This window comes from Chelonus insularis, unplaced genomic scaffold (genome assembly GCF_013357705.1).
Source record: "Chelonus insularis isolate UGA/USDA-ARS -01 unplaced genomic scaffold, ASM1335770v1 contig_323_pilon, whole genome shotgun sequence".
NCBI classification, from domain to species: Eukaryota; Metazoa; Arthropoda; class Insecta; order Hymenoptera; family Braconidae; genus Chelonus; species Chelonus insularis.
Genome location: NW_023276493.1, coordinates 347515 through 370593, shown reverse-complemented (window position 1 = coordinate 370593; position 23079 = coordinate 347515). Strand labels below are relative to the sequence as shown.

The window sequence follows — 23079 nt, the reverse complement described above, 5'->3', positions numbered from 1 at the left end:
AAATCTGCTCATCAAGTCTCCTCTCTGCTCATAAGAAGAAACATTTCAGCGTGACTTCACAAATAAATTTATTTAATTATTATTCTTCTAACATAATGTTTGTCAACAATTTTTATATTATTCACTAGTTAATTTGCGTAAGTTATTATATAACTTTTAATTGTTTACGAATACTTTGTATTATTGTTATACTAATCACTCACTCTTCTGATGTACGAAAAAACCATTAGATCAAATGAAATAATTTACACAACAAAAATAATATCGTGATTAAAGATAATGGAACATATTTGTTCTTAGCAATTATGAATTAAATGTAATTATTAGTAATGATGTTGATTGATAATCATGTAAAAAATTGTACAAAAGTTGTAAAATAATGTCAACACTAGTTTCTATTGCTTCGATCATTTCAAAGAATCATCAATACAACTGCTTAAAATTGGTTTTTATTTCCAAGATAAAGTACAGTTCTGATAATAATAATAATAATGAAAATGTTATGAAAAGGCCAATGGTCATGGAGCAGGATATTAATTCTGCCACAAACACAGATGATGATCTAGAAGAACCAACAACTTGTTGTATGTCAGGATGTGCAAACTGTGTTTGGATCCAATATGCTGAAAAATTGAGTGAAAAATTAAAAAATAGTAATGATGATGTACAAAAAATTATTATGAGTAAAATTGATGATCCAAATATGAGAGCGTTCCTATCCATGGAATTGAGATGTCGTAATCTTGTTAAATGATAGAGATATTGTACATTTATATGAATGTAATTACGTAGCATTGACAGTAAAATATATATATGTGGATATTAGTGAATTATATGATTTTTATTTTAAACAATTTTTAGCGATTTTATTAAAAAAATCTCCACTTTTATACCGAGTATTTATTTTGGAGTATTGGAGTAGGGATCATCTGCATCTGCGTTGGCGCAAAAAATTTGGCGCCAAAATAATAGTTTTGTTCTGTCACATACTGGTTTGTGACTTTAATTTATTTCATTAAAAATGTATTCGAAACTATGATTTATTTAAAAATCAATGATCATAAAAATTTATTTTCGAGTTAAATTTAATCATTGCCAGTGATGAGAATTATTGTAGCTTTGGAAAAAAATTTTATTCACTGTATATAAAAAATTTAGAGGTTACAAGTGAAAATTAAATTTATTTTGTTAATGAAAAATTGAATAAATATTGGTAAAATATAAGAAGACATTGAAAAATACGTCGAAAGAGATCACTATGGCAGAATTCGGAGAACGAATAATTGTTTTAATCGATATGGATTGTTTTTACTGTCAAGTTGAAGCTAAGCTGGCTCCTGAATTAAAAGGAAAACCACTAGCTGTCATTCAATATAGTTCATTCAATCCAGGAAGGTAAAAGATATTTTCGATATTCAAATAATTATTCACACTTGCGAAATAATATTTTTTACATAATTTAATATTTATTTATAGTATAATTGCTGTCAACTATGAAGCTAGAGACTTCGGTGTAACTCGACATATGAAAGGAAATGAAGCCAAAGAAAAATGTCCAAATATTCAATTGGTAACTGTACCTCCTCTTAGAGATAAACCTGATACAGGAAGGTATGTAATAACATCCAACCAATTTTTCAATGCACTTTTATTATTGAATCACTAGCAAAATTTGTTATAGGTACCGAGTGGCTGGAAAGGAAGTTATTGATGTATTAAAAAAACATTGTTCAACTATCGAAAGAGCAAGTGTTGATGAAGCCTTTTTAGATATTACAGATTTAGTAGACAAAAAAATGTCAGAAATGTTAACACCATCAATTGATTTAGCGGATAAATTATCTAATACTTACGTTATAGGATATTGCGATAGTGACACAAAAAATGATGAAAAACGAAAGGAAGGAATTCAAAGATGGCTCGAAGATATATTTGATGATCTTGGAGATATTCAAGCGAGAAGATTAGCAATTGGTGGACTAATTGTTGAATTTTTAAGAGCTGAAATTTATTCTCAATGTGAATACCGATGTTCAGCTGGTATATCCTACAATAAAATACTTGCGAAACTTGCTTGTGGTTTGCATAAACCAAATAAGCAAACTATTCTACCTGGCTCAGCTGTTCCAGGTCTTTATTCTTCTCTACCTGTTAGAAAAGTAAGAAATCTTGGCGGAAAATTTGGTAAGATTGTTATGGAGTCACTTGAATGCAATGTAATGGCAGATCTTTTGCGTTATTCAATGCAAGATTTTCTTAAAAAATTTGATGAAAAAACAAGCAATTGGCTGTTTAATATCGCAAGAGGTATTGATAACGAACCAGTAACACCAAGACTCATTTGTAAATCAATTGGAGCGAGTAAAAATTTTTTTGGAAAGCATGCTCTTACAAATGTAGAAACATTAAAGCACTGGATCAATGAATTATCTATAGAAATTGTTGATAGACTAGAACAGGATTTAGAAGAAAACGAAAGACGAGCCACAAGCCTAACTATAAGCGTTCATTATCATCAAGATCGAAAAATGATTTCCCAATCTAAAGCTTGTGCATTAACTTCTTATAATTCCGAAAAAATTTCTAACTTATGTTTTAATGTTATTACAAGAGCAACCAAGCAACCCATTGCATTTATAGGCATGTCTGCTGGAAAATTTATTCCTATTAAAGGAAGCATGGGTTTTAAAAATTTTTTCAAGGCTGGTCCTAGACTCCAATCAAATGATGACAATGAAAAAACTCAATCAATTGCTAATCAAGATAATAATGATGAAAAAGACAATCAACAAAAGTGCAAAACAAATACATTAAATAATTTTTTCAAAACACCTAATAAATTATCAACAGAAACTTCGAACAAGTCTGAAAGAGATACGTCATTTGTACGTAAAAAAACAGAAGATAAGAGTCAAATTGATACTGATATTCAAGTGAAATCTAGTTTGTTAAGTACTCCAGATATAGACAAGGCATTGAATAAAGACAATTTTAAAAGTTCATTCTTTATGAATTTTTTAAAAAATACTCAACCTTCTACGTCTGATAATAATCTTTCAAGAGATCAAAGTGAAGAAAATGCAAGTAATAAAACAGAAAATAGTATAACAAATAAAGATCCGAATGGAACACTGGAGTTGCATGACTCTCCTGATGTTTTTGATGACTTAGATTGCACAACAGTATCTGAAGATCGAGAGAAACATCAAACAGACCAATCTAATGAAACAAATAACGCCAAAACCGAGAAGGATAATAACAACGTTTTAGTGCAACTAAAAGAAATTTTTCCTGATCTTGATAATATTGATCAATCTGTAATAAAATTATTGCCTATCGAATTACAGAGAGAAGCGAATGCTTATTTAAAAGCAAACAAGAAAGAAGTAGCTAATAATCAACTAAAACTTAAGAGTCCGAAGCAATCAAAAATTAACGGAAAAAACTCGACTGCTAAATCAAATATGAAGTCTAAAATTTCTGGAAAAAATGTAGAAAAAAATAATTCTATGTATAATTTTATTGTAAAAAGTAATCCAAATGTAAATAATCCTGAAATGAAACAGTGTACAGAATGCCATCAAATGATTCGACAAGAAAAGTATGGAGAACATTTAGATTATCATGTTGCAAAAAACTTGCAGAAAGTCATTAATCAACTACCAAGTGAAGAAAATAGCAATTTAAGTAACTTGGATAGCCCTTCAACGAAGAGAAAAATTAATAATGAAAGCAATCAACAAACCAATAAAAAAGCTCGAAGTATAGAATCGTTTTTTACATAGTTAATTAACAAATTTTTATATAATTATTGAATAATGATAGTTATAATGTATTTTTGAATTAATTATTTTTAATAAAAAAGATTTTCTGATCATTTGAATAATTTTCCTTTATTTCATAATAATAAATTAAATAAATTGTTGTAAACAAATTATGCTACAGTACAATACGGTACAGTAAATGTGACAAAAAAATATCATGATAGTTGTTCATTTGTTAATCACATATAGGTTTTTACTATAATTGATTAATAGTACGAATTGATTAATATCATTTGATGATAATAACTAATCATGTAAAAAATATGAAAACAATCCATAATTTATCATTGATTTAATAATGAGATCTATGTCCTCCTCGGTTATAACCCGAACCACCTTGTGCCCATCCACCCTGAACTCTACCACCTCGTCCACGATGATATCCACCACTATTACCACCTCCTCGGCCACCTCTATGATAATCACCTCTGTTATCATCTTGGTAATATGATCCACCTTGTGAATTATCTTGCCAATCTCGATTTTGTCCAAAATTTGTATTAATATCTTTATGGTATCCTCCTCCGCCTCCTCCTCGACCACCACCACCTCTACCGCCTCTTCCACCTCCTCGGGGAGCATCTGGGACTCTATCTTTTTGCCAAGAAGGCATCTCTGGTGGTGGAGGAGCTTGTTCATGAGCGCGACCTCCTCTATCTGGTACATCTCCAATAATTACTTTTGTTACATTACTTTTAGTATTTTTTCTCACAGAAGCACTGCTAGTTTTTTCAATAATTGCTACATCATCTCGTGCTGCTAATAATTGAGCAATCGTGACTGCTGGTTCAGCAATCATTTGATCTCGATTTTTGCGGAAACATTCGTTAAGCTGATCTTCTTTCAATTTAATTCTTTCGGACCACTAAAAGACAATTCATTTATATGTAAAATCAAATCAACTATTTAATTATTTTTAAAATTAAACAGACGAATTATTAAAATATAAAAATATTACCAAAAATGATTGTACAGTAACATCAAGTCGTTTGAGTAACATCTCCCTTCGAATTTTATATTCCTCTCTCATATCATTTTGAAGTTGATCTAATTTATCCCATTGAGACTTGGATAATTCTCCAAAAATTAATGGCTTTCCAAGAAGATCAGCTGGAGCTGATGATACTATGGTTTTTAATTTTTCTTGGAGTTTTTTAAAAAGTTGCTCTGCTGTTATGTTCTCTGGTGGTTTGCCGAGTTGCAATGCCGTTAATATTTCTCTTAAACATCTGGCAGTGTCACTTTCATGCTGCATAAACAATAACTCATTATAAGTCGAAAAAAATTATCATATTTGAAGCATTCTATTAAGAACAAGTATTAATTCTTTTACTCACAATGGTTAATTGAAGTTTTGCTGTATCTGGTTTTTTTACTTTCGTAATCTTACAGGCCATTAATTCAGTAATGAGATAATCTAGCAATAAATATCTTTCATGCTTGGTAGCCAGTCTTTGATTAACATTTCCAGAAACAAGTTGGCTGTTTAAACATCCTAATTCTTTTAAAAATGAACTTAATTCCAGCAAGAAAGTACTAGAATCTTCTGGACATGTTGTAGGATGAACATGCTCTTCTGTACTCCCAAAAAGAATCAATTGTTCGGCTAACCAAGATACGAGACTAGTAAATTCTGTTGATTTTGGACCTTTTTCCAAAGCTTGAGATAATTTTTGAGCATCCAGTAATGCTCCATCATACCTAAATTATAAAGAAATTATTTTAAAATTATAAATTCATTTAATATTTTGAATAATTAATATTTTACCCGATATCTTGAAGGCTCTCAATTAATTCTTGTTCTATATCATCCATTTTAATTATTTTTTTTATTTAATATATCTATATAATTATTGATTAACAAGAAATGTTACGAGATAGCACATTTTTTAAAAAAATTTTTTCGTAAAAATGAGTTCCTCTACGAGTGAATCTGAACTGAACGACAATGAATACGAAACAGGTTTTTGAGGTTAGCCGGTTCAGAGGGAGTTGTAATCGATTAAAGGAATTTTTTTTTAAACATAAATCGCTGGTTAGAAATTGAGCTTTAAATAAGTATCATGAAATAGAAAAAAGTGGAAAAGTCAGGTAGAAATTGAGTGTTGACGAGTTTGACAAGTGCGGAGTCGCCCTTAGACATTTGTGTGACTGATATGTAGCTACACCTGTACAACAAGCTGTAGTTTTATTAAACAAATGTATTATTATTTCTTTATTTATATAAACAAAATGGTCAATACTTAATTTCTTGCTTAATCGTTTAGTCGGGTGCTCATTAAACGGATTAAACGGAAATATATCGAAGGACGAAAATAGAATGAAATTTGATTTTTTAATATTCCATTCGTGTTAACAGTAATCATTAATTAAGATTATTGGAATGTCAAAAAAGTGTAGCAGGTATGGAAGTTACCAAGATACATGAGAAGCATGAGGAGCTGCTTGATAACGTTGAGTCTTCACTGAAGAATTCTTCTTTATATGACAATGGCATTGAAACATTGGAGAAGGTCCAAAATACGTCAACAATGCTTGCCAAGTGTCATTCGACCCAGACGGAAGAAAAAGAGCTTAAAATTGAAGACGTAAATAACGAAGAATCAAGAATCGAACGAGATTCTCTTGAGAAAGAAACGAAAGAAACAGGTTTAGTGAAAGCTACTGTGAAAAATCAAACTTCTTTAGCTTTTACTATCGACTTTGGTGATAATAAAGAAGTGGAATCTACTAGATTCCAAAATTTATTTCAAAAAATTAATGCCAGGCACAAACGAAATTTATCGACGTCTAAAGTAAGCGATATAAATTTTTATGCTATTCTGTTACATAAAATAAATATTTTATTTCATCTTTCTAACGTATTCAATATTGTTTTATAATGATTTACAGATAGAGATTAAACCTAAAAAACCTGTTGCTGATCTTTCGCCAAATTTCGTACAAAAACCGAAACCACTAAGTTTTCATTCAGAAGGATATTTTAGTAGTGAAGACGATACAAAGAGAAAGGCTGAGGCATTGTCACAAAAGTTGAAAGAATTAGGTAATGATTCATACATTTTTCAATAATCTCGTTAGTTAGTAATAGTTGAAACGGTCAAATATTTTTACAATTGACAATTTTTATTCACTTTATTGCTCAATATAAATATTGAATTATATAAAATTACTGATATTTTACAAAGTTCATATATGCAAAAAGTTTAAACAGTCGTATGGTCAACAGATGAGTCAGCATGAAGTCATTTTCAGTGTCTAACTGCTCGGCAGGTTTGTGAGCAATGTTCATTAATATTCTGCAGGTATATCATACTTCTTGTGATTCACATTCTTAGATGTAATATTCACTGAGAATTTTCAATGACTTCCCCGTGAAATTTTTGGTCAAGATATCAATTATAGCATATGATTACATCATATCATGAATAAATTGATAGAAAAATAACTATCTGAATTTGCGTCTAATTAATTCATGTAATCTATTTCAGGATTAAGGTCTACAAAAGGTGCTACGAAGAAGGCTGATGTAATTTCTAAATCGTTAACAGAAAATTCAAACGGTGAGAAGCGAAGGTCATATCATGAAGAATTATCCAAATAATTTTATTCATGAAATGACTTATTCAGCAACCATGAATGATCTTGATAAAGTTCAAAATAATTTAGAAGAAGAACGAAATCATGTGCAATATTCTCCCGAGAAAAAATATACAAAAAATATCGAATACATAGAAATTAATCATGATTATGAAGAAGAAGTAAAAAAATCTCATTCGAACACTACGGAAAAACTTTCCAACACCAGTTATTTATCTGATCATGGTGAATCTAATGAACTCGTTAGTGATAAAGGTAAAACAGTCAAGTAGTCACATAATGAGTGTAAGTGGTACAGGAGAATTAAACACAGATTTAGATAGAAATTTGGATATTTTCAATGTAAGCGGTATTGATGGAGCTTCAGACGAAACTGTAAGTGAAGCAGGAACTTATACGATTCACAAAGATTACACTGATGAAGAAAAAGCTCGAATGGATATAGATAAAACATTTAGTGTCGGTGTATTGACAGAAGAAGAAAGTAATGAAGGATACGTTCATCATTTTAAAATGCGAAGCTCCAAAGATACAAATACTTGGATTTCGGAATGGGCTACTCAAGTAGCCGAGCACAATTCACTTCCGCCCATAATTGGAGGTACAAAAGGACGTACACCACCAATGAGTCCGTCTAAGATTCCTTCCCCAATGTATTCGCCACGATATCAAAAGACTTCTGAATCAAGAAGAAGTCGGTATGAACAAAGTGATAGCAGTTTAGATGCTGACATTCAACAGATGAGAGATAGAATAGGAAATACAATTCATCCAAATACTCTTATTGATTCGGGTGGAGAATCCGATGAAGACACAAGTAATAGTTATACTACTCCACCCCACAGTTCTCAACGTACACCAACGCACAGTGCTTTAGTACGCCGTGGTAGTTTGTCTGAATCTTTATTTAAACGAGCAAACTATAATGACAGTCGACGGAGTATGAGAAAGTATCCAGATACCAAGAAGAAAGAAGAAATACTCGATGTGCCAAAGAGTCCGTCCCACGTCTTAGCAAGACTTCATCTTCAACGTGGTAATTCTTTAGATCGCAAGTCTGATACTGCCGAATCTAATTCTTCAAGGAGAAGCAGCTTGAAAAATTATTCTGAGGAAAATTTTAAACATACTAACAGTCCAATTTTAAATCGACTTAAGCCATCCACTCCAAAACTTACCAATAGTCCAATTCTGGGGCACAAAACTTTGAAAAATAAAATATTAAATTCTCCAAGTTTTGAGAAACCTAAACAATTGATACAATCAAATTCATCAGCTAAAAATATTGGATATTTCACTTGCGTGGAAAATAGTCCATACATGTTAAGGAAATCTCGTAGTACATCAAATTATCAAGAAAATACTTCTACTGGTCAAGAGTTTTCAGTGCTTAATAGTAATCCAGTGGTTCCAAAAAATATTTGTATTCAACGATCTTCCAGCAATACAAGTATAAGAAATGTTAAAACTAAGTCATTATTATCTCGTCGAAGTAGTTTTAATGATCATGGTGATAAAATTCCCAAAGCTAAACAGATTGTTTCTGATAGTAGTAGTGAAACTGGTGATCAAAATTCACAAGTTCCAGTCATTTCTTCAGGAATTAAATTAAATCGAGCTTTTAGTATACGTAGAGCTAGGGTAGTTTGTGATTCTGATACTACACCTAATACAACACCTGAAGAAAGACGACGAAAAGCCCAAATGGAGATTAAATCTGCTCCATCTTCAGCGCGACAGCCTAATCATTATCGTGGAAGAACCAGTAGTGTTGGAGCTAACAATAGAGAAAGTCTTAAAAAATCTGAAACGCGACCAAGAGTTCCTTCTTTGTCAAGAAATGAAGGTGGAAGATATAGTATGAGAGGCCCAAAGACCTCGAGTACATCAATGCCAAGGCCTAATGTGAATAAAAATGATAAGGAAATGAGTAAAGAAAGTAAAAACACAGGAAGAAGTAACTCAACCTTGACATCTAAAGAAATAGAATTTCAAAACTGGAAACGAAGGAAGAACTATGATCCCATGAAGGCAGCAGCTGAGGGGAAAAAAAAATTGGATGGTTTACGAAAACATCATACAGTTGAAGATGGTTCTAATAATCGAGATAACTCTGTTTTACGTTCAGCAAGTTTTCATGGAACTCACGGAACACTTTCTCTAACAGATGATTGGTCTGACAATGATTTAAATTATGGAGAAGAGAAAGAAGTTATTCAAATTCCTCCTCCATGTAGTCCTCTTGGTAGTGATAGTGATCTAGATACTTCTTCTTATCTCCAGACAACCCAAAATGTTATGTCCGCTATGTCAGCAAGGATTACAGTTTATCAACCCGTTTCAGTAGATTCTGGAGGAGAAAGTGATGATGATACAAGTCATAGTTTAAGGCAATCGAACAAAATGATACATGAAGTAAGCGACACTGAAAGTAGTGATGATCATCAGCCAATACAATCATCAGTCGGTTCTAGATTTAATAAAGCTTTCGAATTAAAAAAAGGACGAGACCATCGAGAGATCAAAAGTGCTCCAGCTACCAGTAGAATATCAACGACACACTCTAGATCCAAATCTGAAACTTCTGGTGTTGCTCGTACCGATTCTGGAAGATTTAGTATGCGAATGTCTAAAGGATCATCTAATTCAACAAAGAACAAACCGAAAGATGTGAAAAAACAAGCTCAATCAGCTATGAAAGAGCAAGAGATGTTAAATTGGAAAAGAAGAAAGAGTTATGATCCTATGAAGGCAGCTTTGGAAGGAAAAAGGAAGGCTGGATTGATGAAGAAAAATCTCAGTTCTGAATCTTCTAGGTATATTGAATAAATAATTATATCTTTATTTATTTAAATAATTATTTACAAATTTATTTGTAAATATTTGATAGTAATTGTTTGACTGTTGTTAGGGTTCTTAGCGATCAGTAATAGAGATAGACTCCATCGAAGCAAAATGTTGGTATGAATTGCTTTTAAAAGAAAAAGCACGCACAGATTTTGTATATAAATAATAACGAGTGAATTTATAATTTATCCGCTTTGTATTGTAAAAGTTTTATTGCAACAGAATATCGTATATTGCTTAGCACTATTTTTTGAGTGTTGTTTTTATAATTCATTACCTTATATATTATATTCGATGACGAAAGAAGGCTTTACGCAATACTTTCTATTCTCATATTCTTTCATTCAAGTAAAATCAAATCAAGTTATTGTTAATTGTTATTAATAAACACGGCCTTTGTAAATTTAAAATGTGTGCAATGGGTTATGTTTTCTGGAACTAATGATGAAAGAGAAAGTTGCTTTAATTAAACTACTTCCTAACAAAAATAAATATTCATCAATTCTTTTCTAATTTCAATTTCAAGAGAAAATGTTCTTTTTTTCTAGAATATTATATTTATGAGAAGTAAAAATTTGTTTTTTTTTTTTTTTATTTTCCATGTCAATATGAATATAGAAATAAATGATAATAAAGCAACTTTCTTAGAGTAACATTAGTTTCTATTATTAATGATTGAAAAAAAATTTTTCAGTGTTTTACGATCTCAAAGCTTTCATGGCCCAGTGAACTTTGGAATCAGCGAATGGAGTGACGAAGATATCTCAGCTTCAGCAGATGAAGCTCCAGTTTATTGATTGATTTCACCAAAAAACAATATTTTAATTTACGTATACTTTATATAAAAGTAGCTAGAAATGAACAATGAACGCGCAGATATAATACCATGACTCAAGAATGATGACTATAAGAATAAAAGTTTATTCATTGACTAAATGCAAAAAAATAAATTATACTCTTTTCTGCCTAAATTGATGTCAAATTTAATATTAAGAATTAGCAAGTTTGCTTTATTTCTAGAAAATTTAGGCATTTTTTATTTTGCTTTTATTTCCGAAATATTTATACTAGATATTATGATTGTTATAATCATGAGAAGTTTTATGAATTCTATCTTCAATTAAAATCTGTTTTTTTAATTATGGAATCAATAATGAATATTATTTATGAATTAAAGTTACTGCAAGTTAACTAGTTATTTGATAAATTGAGAAAATAAATTTATAAATTAGTTAACATGGCTCATGCAGGCAATGAAATATGAATTTATAGTTAGACATTTTGAAAATTGTACAGAAAGAAAATTTTATCATTAGTTTGATAAATTAAGTTAAATTATGATATTTTCATATGTTTAAATATAAGTGCTCGACAAATTTATTGCATTTATAATAATTATTGTGAAATAAATTTTTTTGAAGTTTGTTTAATTGATAAATGTGTCTATGATATATTGTTTTACTAAATTTATTGTGATCTGTTATAAAATAATAGATATTTTTTCGAATAATGATTATGAACAGTGGAAAATGTAATGTTTTTATAATATTATTTCAAGCTTGATTGTTAAATATTTAAACCTTCTTAACTTTAAAATTTTTTATTATATTTTATTGATATTATCAACCATTTAATTACATTTTTAGATTATGGTTTACATTTACAATAGGAAATAACTTTTTTGTATTGTTATTAATTTATATTTATCAAGTTACAAAGAAAAAATTCATTCAATAACTGTCTTAAAGTGTTTATTTACTAACCAGACATTCATTAAAAAAAGGTATATATTTTACACTTACGAATATTATCTCTTGACAATATACATATTTTCGGTGATCAATTATATTAATAGAAAAATCGATGAGGTTCATTGATCATAAAAGAATTGAAGTCTATGGACAATATAACAAAAAATTTTACGAAATATAATAAGTATAGTTCAACCGAAATTCTACTGTAGTAATATGAATTAATTATTAATATTAATTACAATTAAATGACAAAAATGATGTACTCTCAGAATCCGTTCATTGCAGAATACCAAATGGTATACTTTTGTGATTAATGTTTTCTGCGTTTATCTCGATCATCACGACGTTGGTCTCGATCATCTTTACGCTTTGAAGTGGATGATGAAGACGTTGTAGCTGCTGTAGATGTGGATCCACTTGCACGTTTAGCTTGCTTCAAGAACTGATCCAGACCAAATGGATCCTCTTCTTCTTTTTCAAATTGGACAGGACCTGATCTTGTTGTAGATCTATCAGTACCGCTAAACTCTTTATCAGGAACAAATCTATTGGTTTTAACAAGCTTATCTAAATCATCTCCATATGTATCTTTATCAATATTTTTATTTGGCCGATAAATATGGGATCCAATGGAATTGGAATCGCGCCATGGTTTGTCGTAGACATTATATTCGTCATCATGACCATAGCCGCTATCCATTCCTTTAGTTGTGTTAAACAGTCTCTGATCAAATTGAGCATCTCCACTGTTGGAAATATTTTTCGCTGGTAATCCGAGAGCAATTTGTTCACTAATATCACGCTCTCGTTCTCTCTGTAATCTTGATCTCTTATCCGGAGCAGCTCGTGCTAAATTTCGATCCCGAGCACGATCTTTGTGTCGTTCCTGTCTCAGCTGATCTCTTTCTCGGGATTCTTCAGTCTTATCCAAAACTGCAGCAGATTTGAGTCCTGCTCGTTCTTCGCGAGCCTTCTGAGCAAGTTGACGTAAATGATCTTCTTTTTTCTCTTTTTCTTTTTGAGCTAATTTCTTTTCCAATTGCGCTCTCATTTCAACAGCTTCTCTAGCCTTTCTGTCAGCAATATACAAAGCCTCTGCTAATTTAGCGAAATTTTCATTAATATGTACTTGTTGCAGACCACGGCCATCAGCTGCAAGTCGTTTATCCAAAGGAATAGTATAACCTTTAGAATTTTTCCAGTTACTAATGCAAGGAGGTATTTTCCATTCCTTTTGTTCTTTCACAGTGACTTTACGAGTTGGTGAATGCATAACCGGAGCAGGCGGTGACGGCGGTCCACGAGGAATTTTTTTATTAATTTTGAATTTGGGAGGTTCAATAGGGTCTACCTGTGCTTCCACCATTCTGATGACTCTTTGTTTAGCTCCAGAATTAAATGACTGACCTTGTTGAGACGGAGTATATCGAATGTACTGAGCTGGTGCTTGTTTTTCAGCACACCTCACAGGCATAGCTGCTGCTATTTTAGATTCTGTGATTTTTTCTAGCGCTTTTTTAGTTCTTTCTGTAATTTCGTCTATTTCTTCTTCACTAGGGCGCATCAAACTGGGGTCATTCTCAGATGATATCTCTGACGGCAAGAGATCACTTAATTTACTATAGACAATTTTATCTTTGGAGTGTCCCTGACGTGCAATAAGATCATATTTGATTTTTCCTTGAGCATCTAATTGAACAGCTAACGCGTTGCTGGTTTCTTTTCCTTTCCATCCCATTTGTAGTGGGTATTGAGCCACATGGATTTCGGGGAACGCGCCTCCATCCCCGAAATCCTAAAAAAAAATAATAAAGAAATATCAAAAACCATTCCATGTGAATCTATTTTATATTATTAAAAAATAGAGTAATAATACGAAACATACTTCCGAACTTCGTGGTACCCATCCTTTTCGCTGTCCATAAGGCGGAGCAGTCACGACTGCTTTGACTAACGCTGATACAGGCCTTTGTTTCAATTTTTGTTCTCGGGCTTCATCATCTCTATCCCAAACAACTTGGCTTGGTGCAGGCAATAAACTAAAATAAATAAATATTTGTTATCAATAAATAGAAGGCTTAGCATCATTTGTGTAACCTCAAAACATAAATTACTCTTCAAAACTAAGTATAATATAGGAGTACTATAAATTTTTGTTTTTTTTTTAAATATCATATGATATAAAATTATATAAAAAAAGATTTATACAGGAAATATTTATTATTTAATGACAAAAAGAATAATTATACGAACCTACTAATCGACATCTTGTTGTGATGTAAATGTCTTGTCTTGTACTGTTTGGTATATTTAGTGCTCATAAACTATACATATATGAGCGCAGCGTCAACTTCAATTCAATAAAAGAATTAAAATTTTTATTATCCAAATGTCAATCGGTATTTAGAAATGTCAGTAAGATTTTATTTTTTTTGTGGGTGGATTATTTTTAATATTTCTGAAATTAAAACATTTTTAGACTAGAAAAAAAAATAATCTTTTATCAATTTTGTACATTATAAACTAAGAAATAAAAGTCCAAGTTGAATTTTGTATCAGAGGAAAAAATTAAAAACAATTTTATGTATGGACTTATGAAAATATAAGAATTTATTACAATGTACAGATAAATTTTATTAAATTAACTTTACATCTAAGATAAAGAATACATATATATTTTTAGTTCAATCATTAGAGAAACCAAAAACTTTTAAACTTCCAGCATCTCGCTTTCTGTCATAACTGTCTTTATCATCACAAGCATAAGCAATGAGATATTGTTTTGGATGCCAAGCTACAGTAAATGTAGCAGCTTCAACTGGTATATCAGCAATTTTTTCTCCCGTTTCAACCTCACCGATGTCAATAACTAAGTCTTCTGAAGCAGCCGCAAGTAATTGGCCATCATGAGAAAAAGATATTGTTCTAACAGGCCATTCCAGTCTTGAAAATGTTCTTAAGCAACAAAGTTCATCAGCATCCCATAAAGAAACTAAAGCATCTGCTGATCCAATAGCAAAATATCGACCAGTTGGATCAAATTCTATGCATATGCATGTCCCAGGGTGAGCTTTAATTACATGAAGTAATTCCAAGTCAGGGTAACTTAATATGTGTACGCAGCCTTGTCCGTTTGTTAAATAAAATGTATCAGAGTCTTTATTCCAAGATATTTCGTTGACTTCAAAATTAAATTGTTCTTCAGCACGAATTTTCATTACTCGAGCATCGATAAATGTGACTAAATCTTCTTTATTTCCAACAGCTATTGTGTTTCCGTCTGGAGACCAAGATATATTAATATTTTCTCCTCTTGTGTTAATAGTTGCTGTACATTTTTGAGATCTTATGTCCCATATCCTCACAGTCTTATCACCACTAGCTGTTGATAGTAAATCAGGATTTGATGCATGCCAGCAAAGCTGATCTACACTTCCTCCATGGCCTCTAAATGTGGTTTCTGGCTTCTATAAATTATTATTATTAATTAATAACCATCAAAAATAGTAAAGTAAAATTATTTAAGATATTATTTATTCACTTGAACTTACCAAACGGTCAGAACTAAGTAAAAAAATGCAAACACATTTGTCAAACGACCCAGAAGCTAAATATTTTCCATCGCAACTCCAACCAACACTGTGGACTTTAGCTGAGTGTGTTTGTTGTTCTTTTATTTTATTATGAGATTTAAAGAAATTAATCAGCTCATCAACACGTGAATTATATCCTGTCATTATGTTATTAATGTTTGAAACACTTTACGACGAAAAAAAAATTGTAATCGTTTAATTATTATCAAAAGACCGGGTATTCATGAGACTCAATTTGAAGGTTATGGTCAGATAAACAGAAAATTTATTATGACTTTTCGCGCGAATATTGAACAAAATAATTTAAGGCCTATACACAAAAAATAGAATAATTCCTGAATTAAAATGTATAGAAATTAAATATTTCTTGTTTATAAATAAATTATTAAATAATTATTAATTTAAAAAAATTATATCCCATTTGATATTATACATTCATTTTTATGTAATAATTAATGACTATTTTATTGCGGTGTGTTTATGATGATTAATTCCCACTCCAAACTTATAGGTCTATGATTTTTATTACCAGCTTCGTTAGATACACGATGGTAAATAAACGTGTAAATGTGTATATAAATAATTTAAAAATTAAACAAAAAATACAACAGAATGGAAGATGATGATAAAATTGTTGAAGGATTCCAAGGAGTTTATTTATTATACTGTGAAAATGTTAGATTTAAAGGAAGGACTTATATTGGTTATACAGTAGATCCAGTCAGAAGAATCAAAAGACACAATGCTGGAAAGGATTTTGGTGGTGCAAAAAGAACTGATAATAAAGGACCTTGGTATTCAATACATTTCACCTCATTAATAATTTACTGATTATTATTGTAATATTTAATAACTTATGTATTTTTTTATAGGAATATGGTTATTATTATTCATGGATTTCCAAACCCAAGAATGGCTTTAAGAGTGAGAATTTAATTTTCTTATTTTGCTAAATAACAACACATAATTTAATCAGTTTTTTTCTACTTTAGTTTGAATGGGCTTGGCAAAATCCTGATTTAAGTCGACACAGTCGACATATCCCAAAGAAACAATCTCGTGAATCTATGTTTGATTATTGTTTGAACGTAGTTTCAGAAATGCTTCAAGTTCCACCCTGGAACCGACTACCTTTAAGTATTCGTTGGCTTGATGAAAAGTTTTATGATAAATATTCAACGAAACTAAACAACTTACCAGCTCATATGCCAATAAGTTGTGGAAAAATTGAAGCTAAAAAGATTGGCTGGGTTCAGAAACAAATAAACAAAAATGACAAAAAGAAAAAAAATAATGATGACTTTCTTTCAAATCTTAGCCAACGAATCCGACAAGAGTGTGATATTTGTTTAGAATATATTAATGATGATGATAAAGTAACTTGCGTTAAGGAGAATTGTAAATTAGTTGCTCATATTATTTGTTTATCTAAAAAATTTCGGAGTGATGATAAAATCCTACCTATCAATGGAATTTGCCCTGTTTGTAAGGAATTAATTTTATGGGGTGATATAGTTAAGAAAAAAATAGGTTGTTACATCAATAATTGAACATAATTAATTAATTTATTTATATTGATCATGAGTTAAAATTTTTTATAATCAATTTTGTAAAATATGAGCCAGATTGAATGTAAATCAGTCACTAAATTATACATTTTGGAGTTTTTCGTTATATTTGTAGAATATTTAACATTAAAATTTTTTTATGTTATAAAATCCGTTTATTAATTAATTTTTAGTAATAAATATTAGATATATAATAAATATTCAGATATTACTACATAATACATATTTTTCACATCGTCTAACAGCTTATAACATTATTATTATTGTTTATAAATTCAAAAAAATATCTTGCTACAGTTGAACTGGACAAAGAGGTACAGTACCGGACATAAATGCTGTGTGATTTTCTATAAGACGGTATAGGGAAATCAGATGTATAACCTTTGAAAAATTAAACAGCATTTATGTCCGGTACTGTACTATGAAACTCAGACGTGACCCTGACCAGCCCTATCCGACTCCCTATCTTCCCCATGCTACCTGCCGAGACAGATGGGTCAACCTGCGGGTTTAATTGCGCACTAGATGAATTTTAATTTCGAAAAACATAGGCGTGATTTATTAGATACTTTTTTTTTAATAAATGAAAATAATATCATTCTTTCACCCTATTTTTTCACCTTTAAAAATTAATAATATCTTTATTTATCAGCATTAAAAGATAAAAATTGATAGGGTCATAAAATAATGTCTAATTTATAATTTACAATAATTAAAAGCATTTAAAATAACTTATTTTCTTGGTGGGCAATTATGAAAGCGTCAACTGCAGAGCAAAAGGTACCTCAGACATGGTTTTTCCACCTGTAAAAATTAATAACATCTTTATTTAATTTCTGCTTTTCACATTTTCTAAAAGTGTCAATTACTGAGATATTTTACAATACAGGATTAACTAAGAATAGACCCCTATGCCAACCTACTACAATTGTTAACCTTGGTGCAAATAGTAATTTGTGACCTTTCTTAATGAGTTCGATCTTATTATAAACATAAATAAGTGGGTTAGAAAGATGAGTACATTCATGTTCATTTATTACAATTTTAGTTTTAATATCGGCAAACTTTTCTTCAAATATAATAACTGCAGAAGATTGTAAATTTTACAATAAAATCCCGGGATTTTAAGGGATTATAAGGGAAAATTACTGGTCAAACAATGGTATATATTGCACAAAATATTATCATAAAAGCCATTCACTGAAAATTTTCCGAAACTGTTGAAGAATGTACCCGTATGGTCAGCAAACAAAGAAGCGGTGGCATTACCGGACGTATAAATGTTTATGATAAGATAGAACTCATTAAGAAGGGTCACAAATTACTATTTGCACCAAGGTTAACAATTGTAGTAGGTTGGCATAGGGGTCTATTCTTAGTTAATCCTGTATTGTAAAATATCTCAGTAATTGACACTTTTAGAAAATGTGAGAAGAAGAAACTAGGTAAAATATTTCCATAATTTAAGTTATATTTATTTCCGAGTACCACGTTTAAAGTGAGATATCACCTTAACTGATGAATGACTTGATAATTGAAAAATTCCCGAAGATATTCTATGGTGACTTTTTTTATTAGAAAAATGACATGAAAATAATATTTAAATTCAATTATATAAATCAGATTACAATAATATGAAATGAAAGTAATATAAAAATGATATCCTTTGTATTCTTATGAGAAACAAAATTACAAATTACAATTGCCCACCGACAAAATGAGTTATTTGAAATGTTTTTTATTATTGTAAATTATAAATTAAACGTTTTCCTATAACCCTGTCAATTTTCATCCTTTAATGTTGATGAATAAAAATATACCAATAATAAACATAAAAAAATAGGTCTGGGCACACTTTGTTTGTGCTAACACGACGAACTTCCCATTATTAATTTTTTATAACAAATTTAAATAGTCATAATCAATGATTGTTAGAAACATTCAAGTCTATGTGATATAAACATTATTTAATCAATAAATAAAATTTTTAATTGTTTATAACAAATTCATTCGTAATTGTTAAGAGTCATAATTGGTTGTGAACAATAATGTCTAGTCAATATCGACTTTATTTTCAAATGAAATTGTTATTGTTTGGCTTAAAAGTATTTTAAATAGCTAATTTTTTCATTTTTTTATTAGTTATTTTGTTATAAAAAAAAACGGCTCGATCGAATTCGTTCAAATTTCTTTCAAGTCTTCTTTATAATAATATATTTTAAATTAATTTTGGTTGAAGTTGATATCTTGATCCGTTTTTAAGATATCGAAAACGAAAAAAATGCTGACGTCCGTACATACATACATACATACATACATCATTTTAAAAATATGTCAGTATGCTTGAAAATATCTTGAAACGTGGAGATTTAATGAAAATTCAAATTTCACCAATCGACCCAATTACAATAACTTCCTAATGGGAATTTATTATTAATAAAATAAAGTATTATTTTCTTGACAGTGTAGTTTGACTGCCGGCAACATGTGATGCGACCAATACGTACAAACTGCGCATGTGCGTGGAGAAGCATGGTGGGGGCGCTCGAGGTTACGTCTGAGCTCCATAGTACCTCTCTACTCAGTTCGACTATAGATTTCAATTTGTTCGGTCAGTGACATATAGAGATCGCACACGTCAGTGATATATATATATATCGTATACGACAAATAATTTTTGAACGTCTCACGTAGTGTTTCCGGCTTCTGTCTTTTTCCTGTAGCATTTGTGTGAAACGGTACATATTTTTCTACATGTGTTTGACTTTTATCTTATATTAATGTTAGTTAGACCTGTTTATTGATAAACAATTGATAAAATTGAATATTTGTTATCTATATTAGCAATTATTTATAAGTTTAGAGTTAAATTTTCAATCCACGTTGACATGTGATAATACTCATGTAATCATAACCTCAAAAATCATTGATTCAATTTTCCTTTGATCTGATAAATTATTATCTACAATTATTTTTTATAATTTTATTTATTAGCAATGACTCTTAACTTTATTACTGTATAGGTTAGAAAAATTAATTTTCAAATTTTTTTCCAGTTAAAGTTCAAAATGCAGCTGTTCATCCGCGGTGACGAAACTCACGTCGTAGAATGCGAAAGCACTGAAACAATTGGTCAACTCAAGGTAAGAATAATAATCAAAAAATAGATATTTTTTAATTCATTCGTCAATTCAATGCATTAAATGATAATCTGATAACTTTGTTTATCGTTATCAGAACGAGCAATAATGCTATAAAAAATTTAGATGTTAGAAAAAATGAAAGCTGATGCTTTTGTTTGATCATTCTTCTAAGACATCTTTTCAACTTCTACAAACTATGATAATAAAAGTATCAAAAAAAATTATTATAATTCCTCAATTTTTTTTTTAGGAACGACTTGCTGATATTGCAGACCTTGAAGATGACAGTTTCAATCTTTACTGTGCCACTTTAACATTGAATGATGATACCATTATTGGAGATTTACCGTCAAACTTTCTTGAATTAACGGTCCCTCTTCGTGGAGGTAAAGTTCACGGATCTTTGGCTCGTGCCGGAAAAGTTAAGGGACAAACTCCAAAGGTAAAAATTTTATCTAACAATAAATAAATAATCTAAATAAATACTATTAATTTTTAGCGTTATTATGATCTAATCTACATTAAATTTATTTATTAAGAGTAGAAAAAAAATAACGCTAAATTAAAGATAAACAAACTAAAGTGAAGTCTCGTTACATAAGTGTACTTGACTTTTCATCAGTTTGTGACAAATTATGAATAATTCAACATACGTTACTCGCATTTATCTCATGATTCAGTTGTTTAACTATATAATTTATTCTTTTTCAGGTTGAGAAACAAGAAAAAAGTAAGAAAAAAACTGGTCGTGCAAAAAGACGTATCCAATACAACCGAAGATTTGTGACTGTAGTACCAATTTATGGCAGACGCCGTGGACCAAATGCCAACCCCAACACATAAATGAGTGAACATTTATAAATAAACAATAAATTCGTCGCAAAAACTGGATTTTATTGAAATGAAATTTGATTTTGCATTTAAAAAATAAAAATTTACACATCATTATTTTGAATTTTATTGATGTAACAATTACTTAACATTAATAAAATATCTAAAAAATATATATTTTTTCTTAATTATTTCTATAAAAAATATCGTGTTATAAACATTAATAACATTTAAGCTTTTCTTTTTTCAAATTTTAACCATACTCCACCTTCGGGTAGTAAATTAAGACTATATTTATGAAAAACTATTTTTTCACGTGATCTATCACATGGTTTAATAACAAATTTTCGTAAAAGTCTCACGAAGAGTATTTTAATTTCCATTAAAGCAAATCGTTCTCCAATACATTTTCTTGGACCAATTCCAAACGGTGTATAAGTGTATGGATTTATTTTTTCTTTATTCTCGGGACTAAATCTTTCAGGATCAAATTTATCAGGTTCTGGGAAATATTTTGGATCTCTATGCATTGCAAAAGTTGGAACCCAAAAAATAGTTCCTGGGTTAACTCTAAGTCTATCAGTTTTTTCATCAGCATTTTTCATTGGTGATGGAATATCAAATGCCTTCGAACAAACTCGATCCAAAACCACAACTGGAGGATAAAGTCTTAGTGTTTCGGACAAAACCATATCCATATAAGTCATATCATTTAATGATTCATATGTTATTTCCGAATTAGAAACAAATAAATCATCAACTTCTTGGCGAAGACGATCTTGAACATCTTGATGATAAGCTAGTTGATGAGCTACGTAGCCCATAACAGTTGAAGAGGTTTCAAATCCAGCAAGAAAAAAGATAAACGCTTGAGCCATAATATCAGTAATCGTTATTTCAAATCCTGCTGATTCTCTAGCTTGCATCAACAAGTGTATCATATCAGGTCTAATGATTTCATTTTGATCTCTATATTTAACAGTATTTTTAATTAAGTTAACAAAAAAATCATTTGTTTTTTTAGTCAAAAAAGTGTAACCCAATGCACGCATTAATCTGGGAAATAATATACCACACATGAATTTCAAAATCCTTCGAGTTCCTGTCAAATTAGTAGCATCTTTTCCTCGTAAATAAAATTCATTTTCTCGATCTTTCATTGAATTAACTTGAATTCCAAATGCAGAAGTAGCTATTACGTCATTTGTATATCTTGTAAATGCGTCTTTTATGTCAAGAGTCTCACACAAGTCTGGGTTATCATAAAGATACTCAACAAATTCTTCAGATGTTTGTGAGATTAATTTAAATAAAAATTTCATCTTAGCTGCGGTAAATGAAGGAGTTAAAGCACTTCTAACTTGACGCCATCGTTCTCCACGTAAAGAAAAAACATTTTTACCAAAAATTGGATCAAATTCTTCTTCGATAAATGATTTATGATCAGGTACAAAGTCAAAATTCTTAATATAAATCTCTTTAATTATTTCAGGATCTTTTAAATGAATAACTGGCATATTATACATCATCAATCCAAAGTATCGAGCTTCAGGATGATATTTATAAATTTTCATACAGTAATCAGCTATTGGAGTCGACCGATAAATTATAAGTCCAAATTCATTGCCAATAATTGGAATTGGTCGAATATTAGGAACTTTTCTTCTTGGCCAATAGGTCATTTGATAGATAATGTAAATAAGTAACAAACTGATTAAAGTCATCAGTAAAATTGTAAAAATATCCATTTTACAGATTATTTACTGAAGAAATATCAACTTTTAAATAAAAAATAGCACACTTGGAATCCACTACTACACTGTTGGAGAATGATAAATTACTGATACTAAATACGTTGTTTGCGTGCTGAAGTGTTTCCTAGTGATGAATAAACCGCTCATAGCAGCAGCACCAATCAA

General features: G+C 30.2%; 8 protein-coding genes across 8 annotated transcripts; 4 read left to right on the top strand and 4 right to left on the bottom strand.

Annotated features, from left to right (window-relative positions):
• The first annotated feature begins 757 nt into the window (after positions 1-757).
• On the top strand, positions 758-3800 carry DNApol-eta (DNA polymerase eta). The gene is made up of 3 exons (XM_035081251.1): positions 758-1395; positions 1477-1611; positions 1682-3800. Exons 1-3 carry the CDS (start codon positions 1259-1261, stop codon positions 3783-3785), a joined length of 2376 nt encoding a protein of 791 aa, XP_034937142.1. The 5' UTR covers positions 758-1258; the 3' UTR covers positions 3786-3800.
• Positions 3801-3874: 74 nt separating this feature from the next.
• On the bottom strand, positions 3875-5788 carry LOC118065762 (protein FAM98A). Its single transcript, XM_035081250.1, has 4 exons — positions 5593-5788; positions 5162-5525; positions 4783-5073; positions 3875-4689 (listed from the first exon to the last, which is right to left on the bottom strand). The coding sequence occupies exons 1-4, from the start codon at positions 5637-5639 to the stop codon at positions 4117-4119; spliced, it is 1275 nt and encodes a 424-aa protein (XP_034937141.1). The 5' UTR covers positions 5640-5788; the 3' UTR covers positions 3875-4116.
• Positions 5789-5901: 113 nt separating this feature from the next.
• LOC118065818 (uncharacterized) lies at positions 5902-11539 on the top strand. The gene is given in 6 exon segments (XM_035081338.1): positions 5902-6619; positions 6717-6870; positions 7316-7419; positions 7421-7681; positions 7683-10240; positions 10966-11539. Coding segments are annotated over 6 exon segments (3570 nt in total). The 5' UTR covers positions 5902-6229; the 3' UTR covers positions 11069-11539.
• Positions 11540-12043: 504 nt separating this feature from the next.
• Positions 12044-14312, bottom strand: Bx42 (Puff-specific protein Bx42). The gene is made up of 3 exons (XM_035081345.1): positions 14279-14312; positions 13911-14064; positions 12044-13820 (listed from the first exon to the last, which is right to left on the bottom strand). Exons 1-3 carry the CDS (start codon positions 14290-14292, stop codon positions 12336-12338), a joined length of 1653 nt encoding a protein of 550 aa, XP_034937236.1. The 5' UTR covers positions 14293-14312; the 3' UTR covers positions 12044-12335.
• Positions 14313-14638: 326 nt separating this feature from the next.
• On the bottom strand, positions 14639-15915 carry tex (THO complex 3 homolog tex). Its single transcript, XM_035081317.1, has 2 exons — positions 15577-15915; positions 14639-15492 (listed from the first exon to the last, which is right to left on the bottom strand). Exons 1-2 carry the CDS (start codon positions 15760-15762, stop codon positions 14710-14712), a joined length of 969 nt encoding a protein of 322 aa, XP_034937208.1. The 5' UTR covers positions 15763-15915; the 3' UTR covers positions 14639-14709.
• Positions 15916-16104: 189 nt separating this feature from the next.
• slx1 (Nuclease slx1) lies at positions 16105-17275 on the top strand. The gene is made up of 3 exons (XM_035081333.1): positions 16105-16412; positions 16491-16542; positions 16611-17275. The coding sequence occupies exons 1-3, from the start codon at positions 16231-16233 to the stop codon at positions 17166-17168; spliced, it is 792 nt and encodes a 263-aa protein (XP_034937224.1). The 5' UTR covers positions 16105-16230; the 3' UTR covers positions 17169-17275.
• Positions 17276-19766: 2491 nt separating this feature from the next.
• On the top strand, positions 19767-21277 carry RpS30 (ribosomal protein S30). Its single transcript, XM_035081365.1, has 4 exons — positions 19767-19924; positions 20243-20329; positions 20580-20771; positions 21041-21277. The coding sequence occupies exons 2-4, from the start codon at positions 20255-20257 to the stop codon at positions 21170-21172; spliced, it is 399 nt and encodes a 132-aa protein (XP_034937256.1). The 5' UTR covers positions 19767-19924; positions 20243-20254; the 3' UTR covers positions 21173-21277.
• Positions 21278-21321: 44 nt separating this feature from the next.
• Positions 21322-22976, bottom strand: LOC118065830 (cytochrome P450 9e2-like). Its single transcript, XM_035081358.1, has one exon. It carries the CDS (start codon positions 22906-22908, stop codon positions 21391-21393), a length of 1518 nt encoding a protein of 505 aa, XP_034937249.1. The 5' UTR covers positions 22909-22976; the 3' UTR covers positions 21322-21390.
• Between the last annotated feature and the right edge of the window lie 103 nt (positions 22977-23079).

Excerpts from the sequence above, each read along its gene's own strand:
- LOC118065762 (XM_035081250.1), bottom strand. The coding sequence starts at position 5,639 with ATGGATGATATAGAACAAGAATTAATTGAGAGCCTTCAAGATATCGG. Across the intron at positions 5,526-5,592 it reads GAGAGCCTTCAAGATATCGG|GTATGATGGAGCATTACTGG; the intron begins GTAAAATATTAA and ends TTTATAATTTAG. Across the intron at positions 5,074-5,161 it reads CAAAACTTCAATTAACCATT|CATGAAAGTGACACTGCCAG; the intron begins GTGAGTAAAAGA and ends TTGTTTATGCAG.
- Bx42 (XM_035081345.1), bottom strand. Across the intron at positions 13,821-13,910 it reads GGGTACCACGAAGTTCGGAA|GATTTCGGGGATGGAGGCGC; the intron begins GTATGTTTCGTA and ends ATTTTTTTTTAG.
- DNApol-eta (XM_035081251.1), top strand. The coding sequence starts at position 1,259 with ATGGCAGAATTCGGAGAACGAATAATTGTTTTAATCGATATGGATTGT. Across the intron at positions 1,396-1,476 it reads AGTTCATTCAATCCAGGAAG|TATAATTGCTGTCAACTATG; the intron begins GTAAAAGATATT and ends ATTTATTTATAG. Across the intron at positions 1,612-1,681 it reads GATAAACCTGATACAGGAAG|GTACCGAGTGGCTGGAAAGG; the intron begins GTATGTAATAAC and ends AATTTGTTATAG.
- slx1 (XM_035081333.1), top strand. The coding sequence starts at position 16,231 with ATGGAAGATGATGATAAAATTGTTGAAGGATTCCAAGGAGTTTATTTA. Across the intron at positions 16,413-16,490 it reads ACTGATAATAAAGGACCTTG|GAATATGGTTATTATTATTC; the intron begins GTATTCAATACA and ends ATTTTTTTATAG. Across the intron at positions 16,543-16,610 it reads ACCCAAGAATGGCTTTAAGA|TTTGAATGGGCTTGGCAAAA; the intron begins GTGAGAATTTAA and ends TTTCTACTTTAG.
- tex (XM_035081317.1), bottom strand. The coding sequence starts at position 15,762 with ATGACAGGATATAATTCACGTGTTGATGAGCTGATTAATTTCTTTAAA. Across the intron at positions 15,493-15,576 it reads TACTTAGTTCTGACCGTTTG|AAGCCAGAAACCACATTTAG; the intron begins GTAAGTTCAAGT and ends AATAATTTATAG.
- LOC118065830 (XM_035081358.1), bottom strand. The coding sequence starts at position 22,908 with ATGGATATTTTTACAATTTTACTGATGACTTTAATCAGTTTGTTACTT.
- RpS30 (XM_035081365.1), top strand. The coding sequence starts at position 20,255 with ATGCAGCTGTTCATCCGCGGTGACGAAACTCACGTCGTAGAATGCGAA. Across the intron at positions 20,330-20,579 it reads AAACAATTGGTCAACTCAAG|GAACGACTTGCTGATATTGC; the intron begins GTAAGAATAATA and ends TTTTTTTTTTAG. Across the intron at positions 20,772-21,040 it reads TTAAGGGACAAACTCCAAAG|GTTGAGAAACAAGAAAAAAG; the intron begins GTAAAAATTTTA and ends ATTCTTTTTCAG.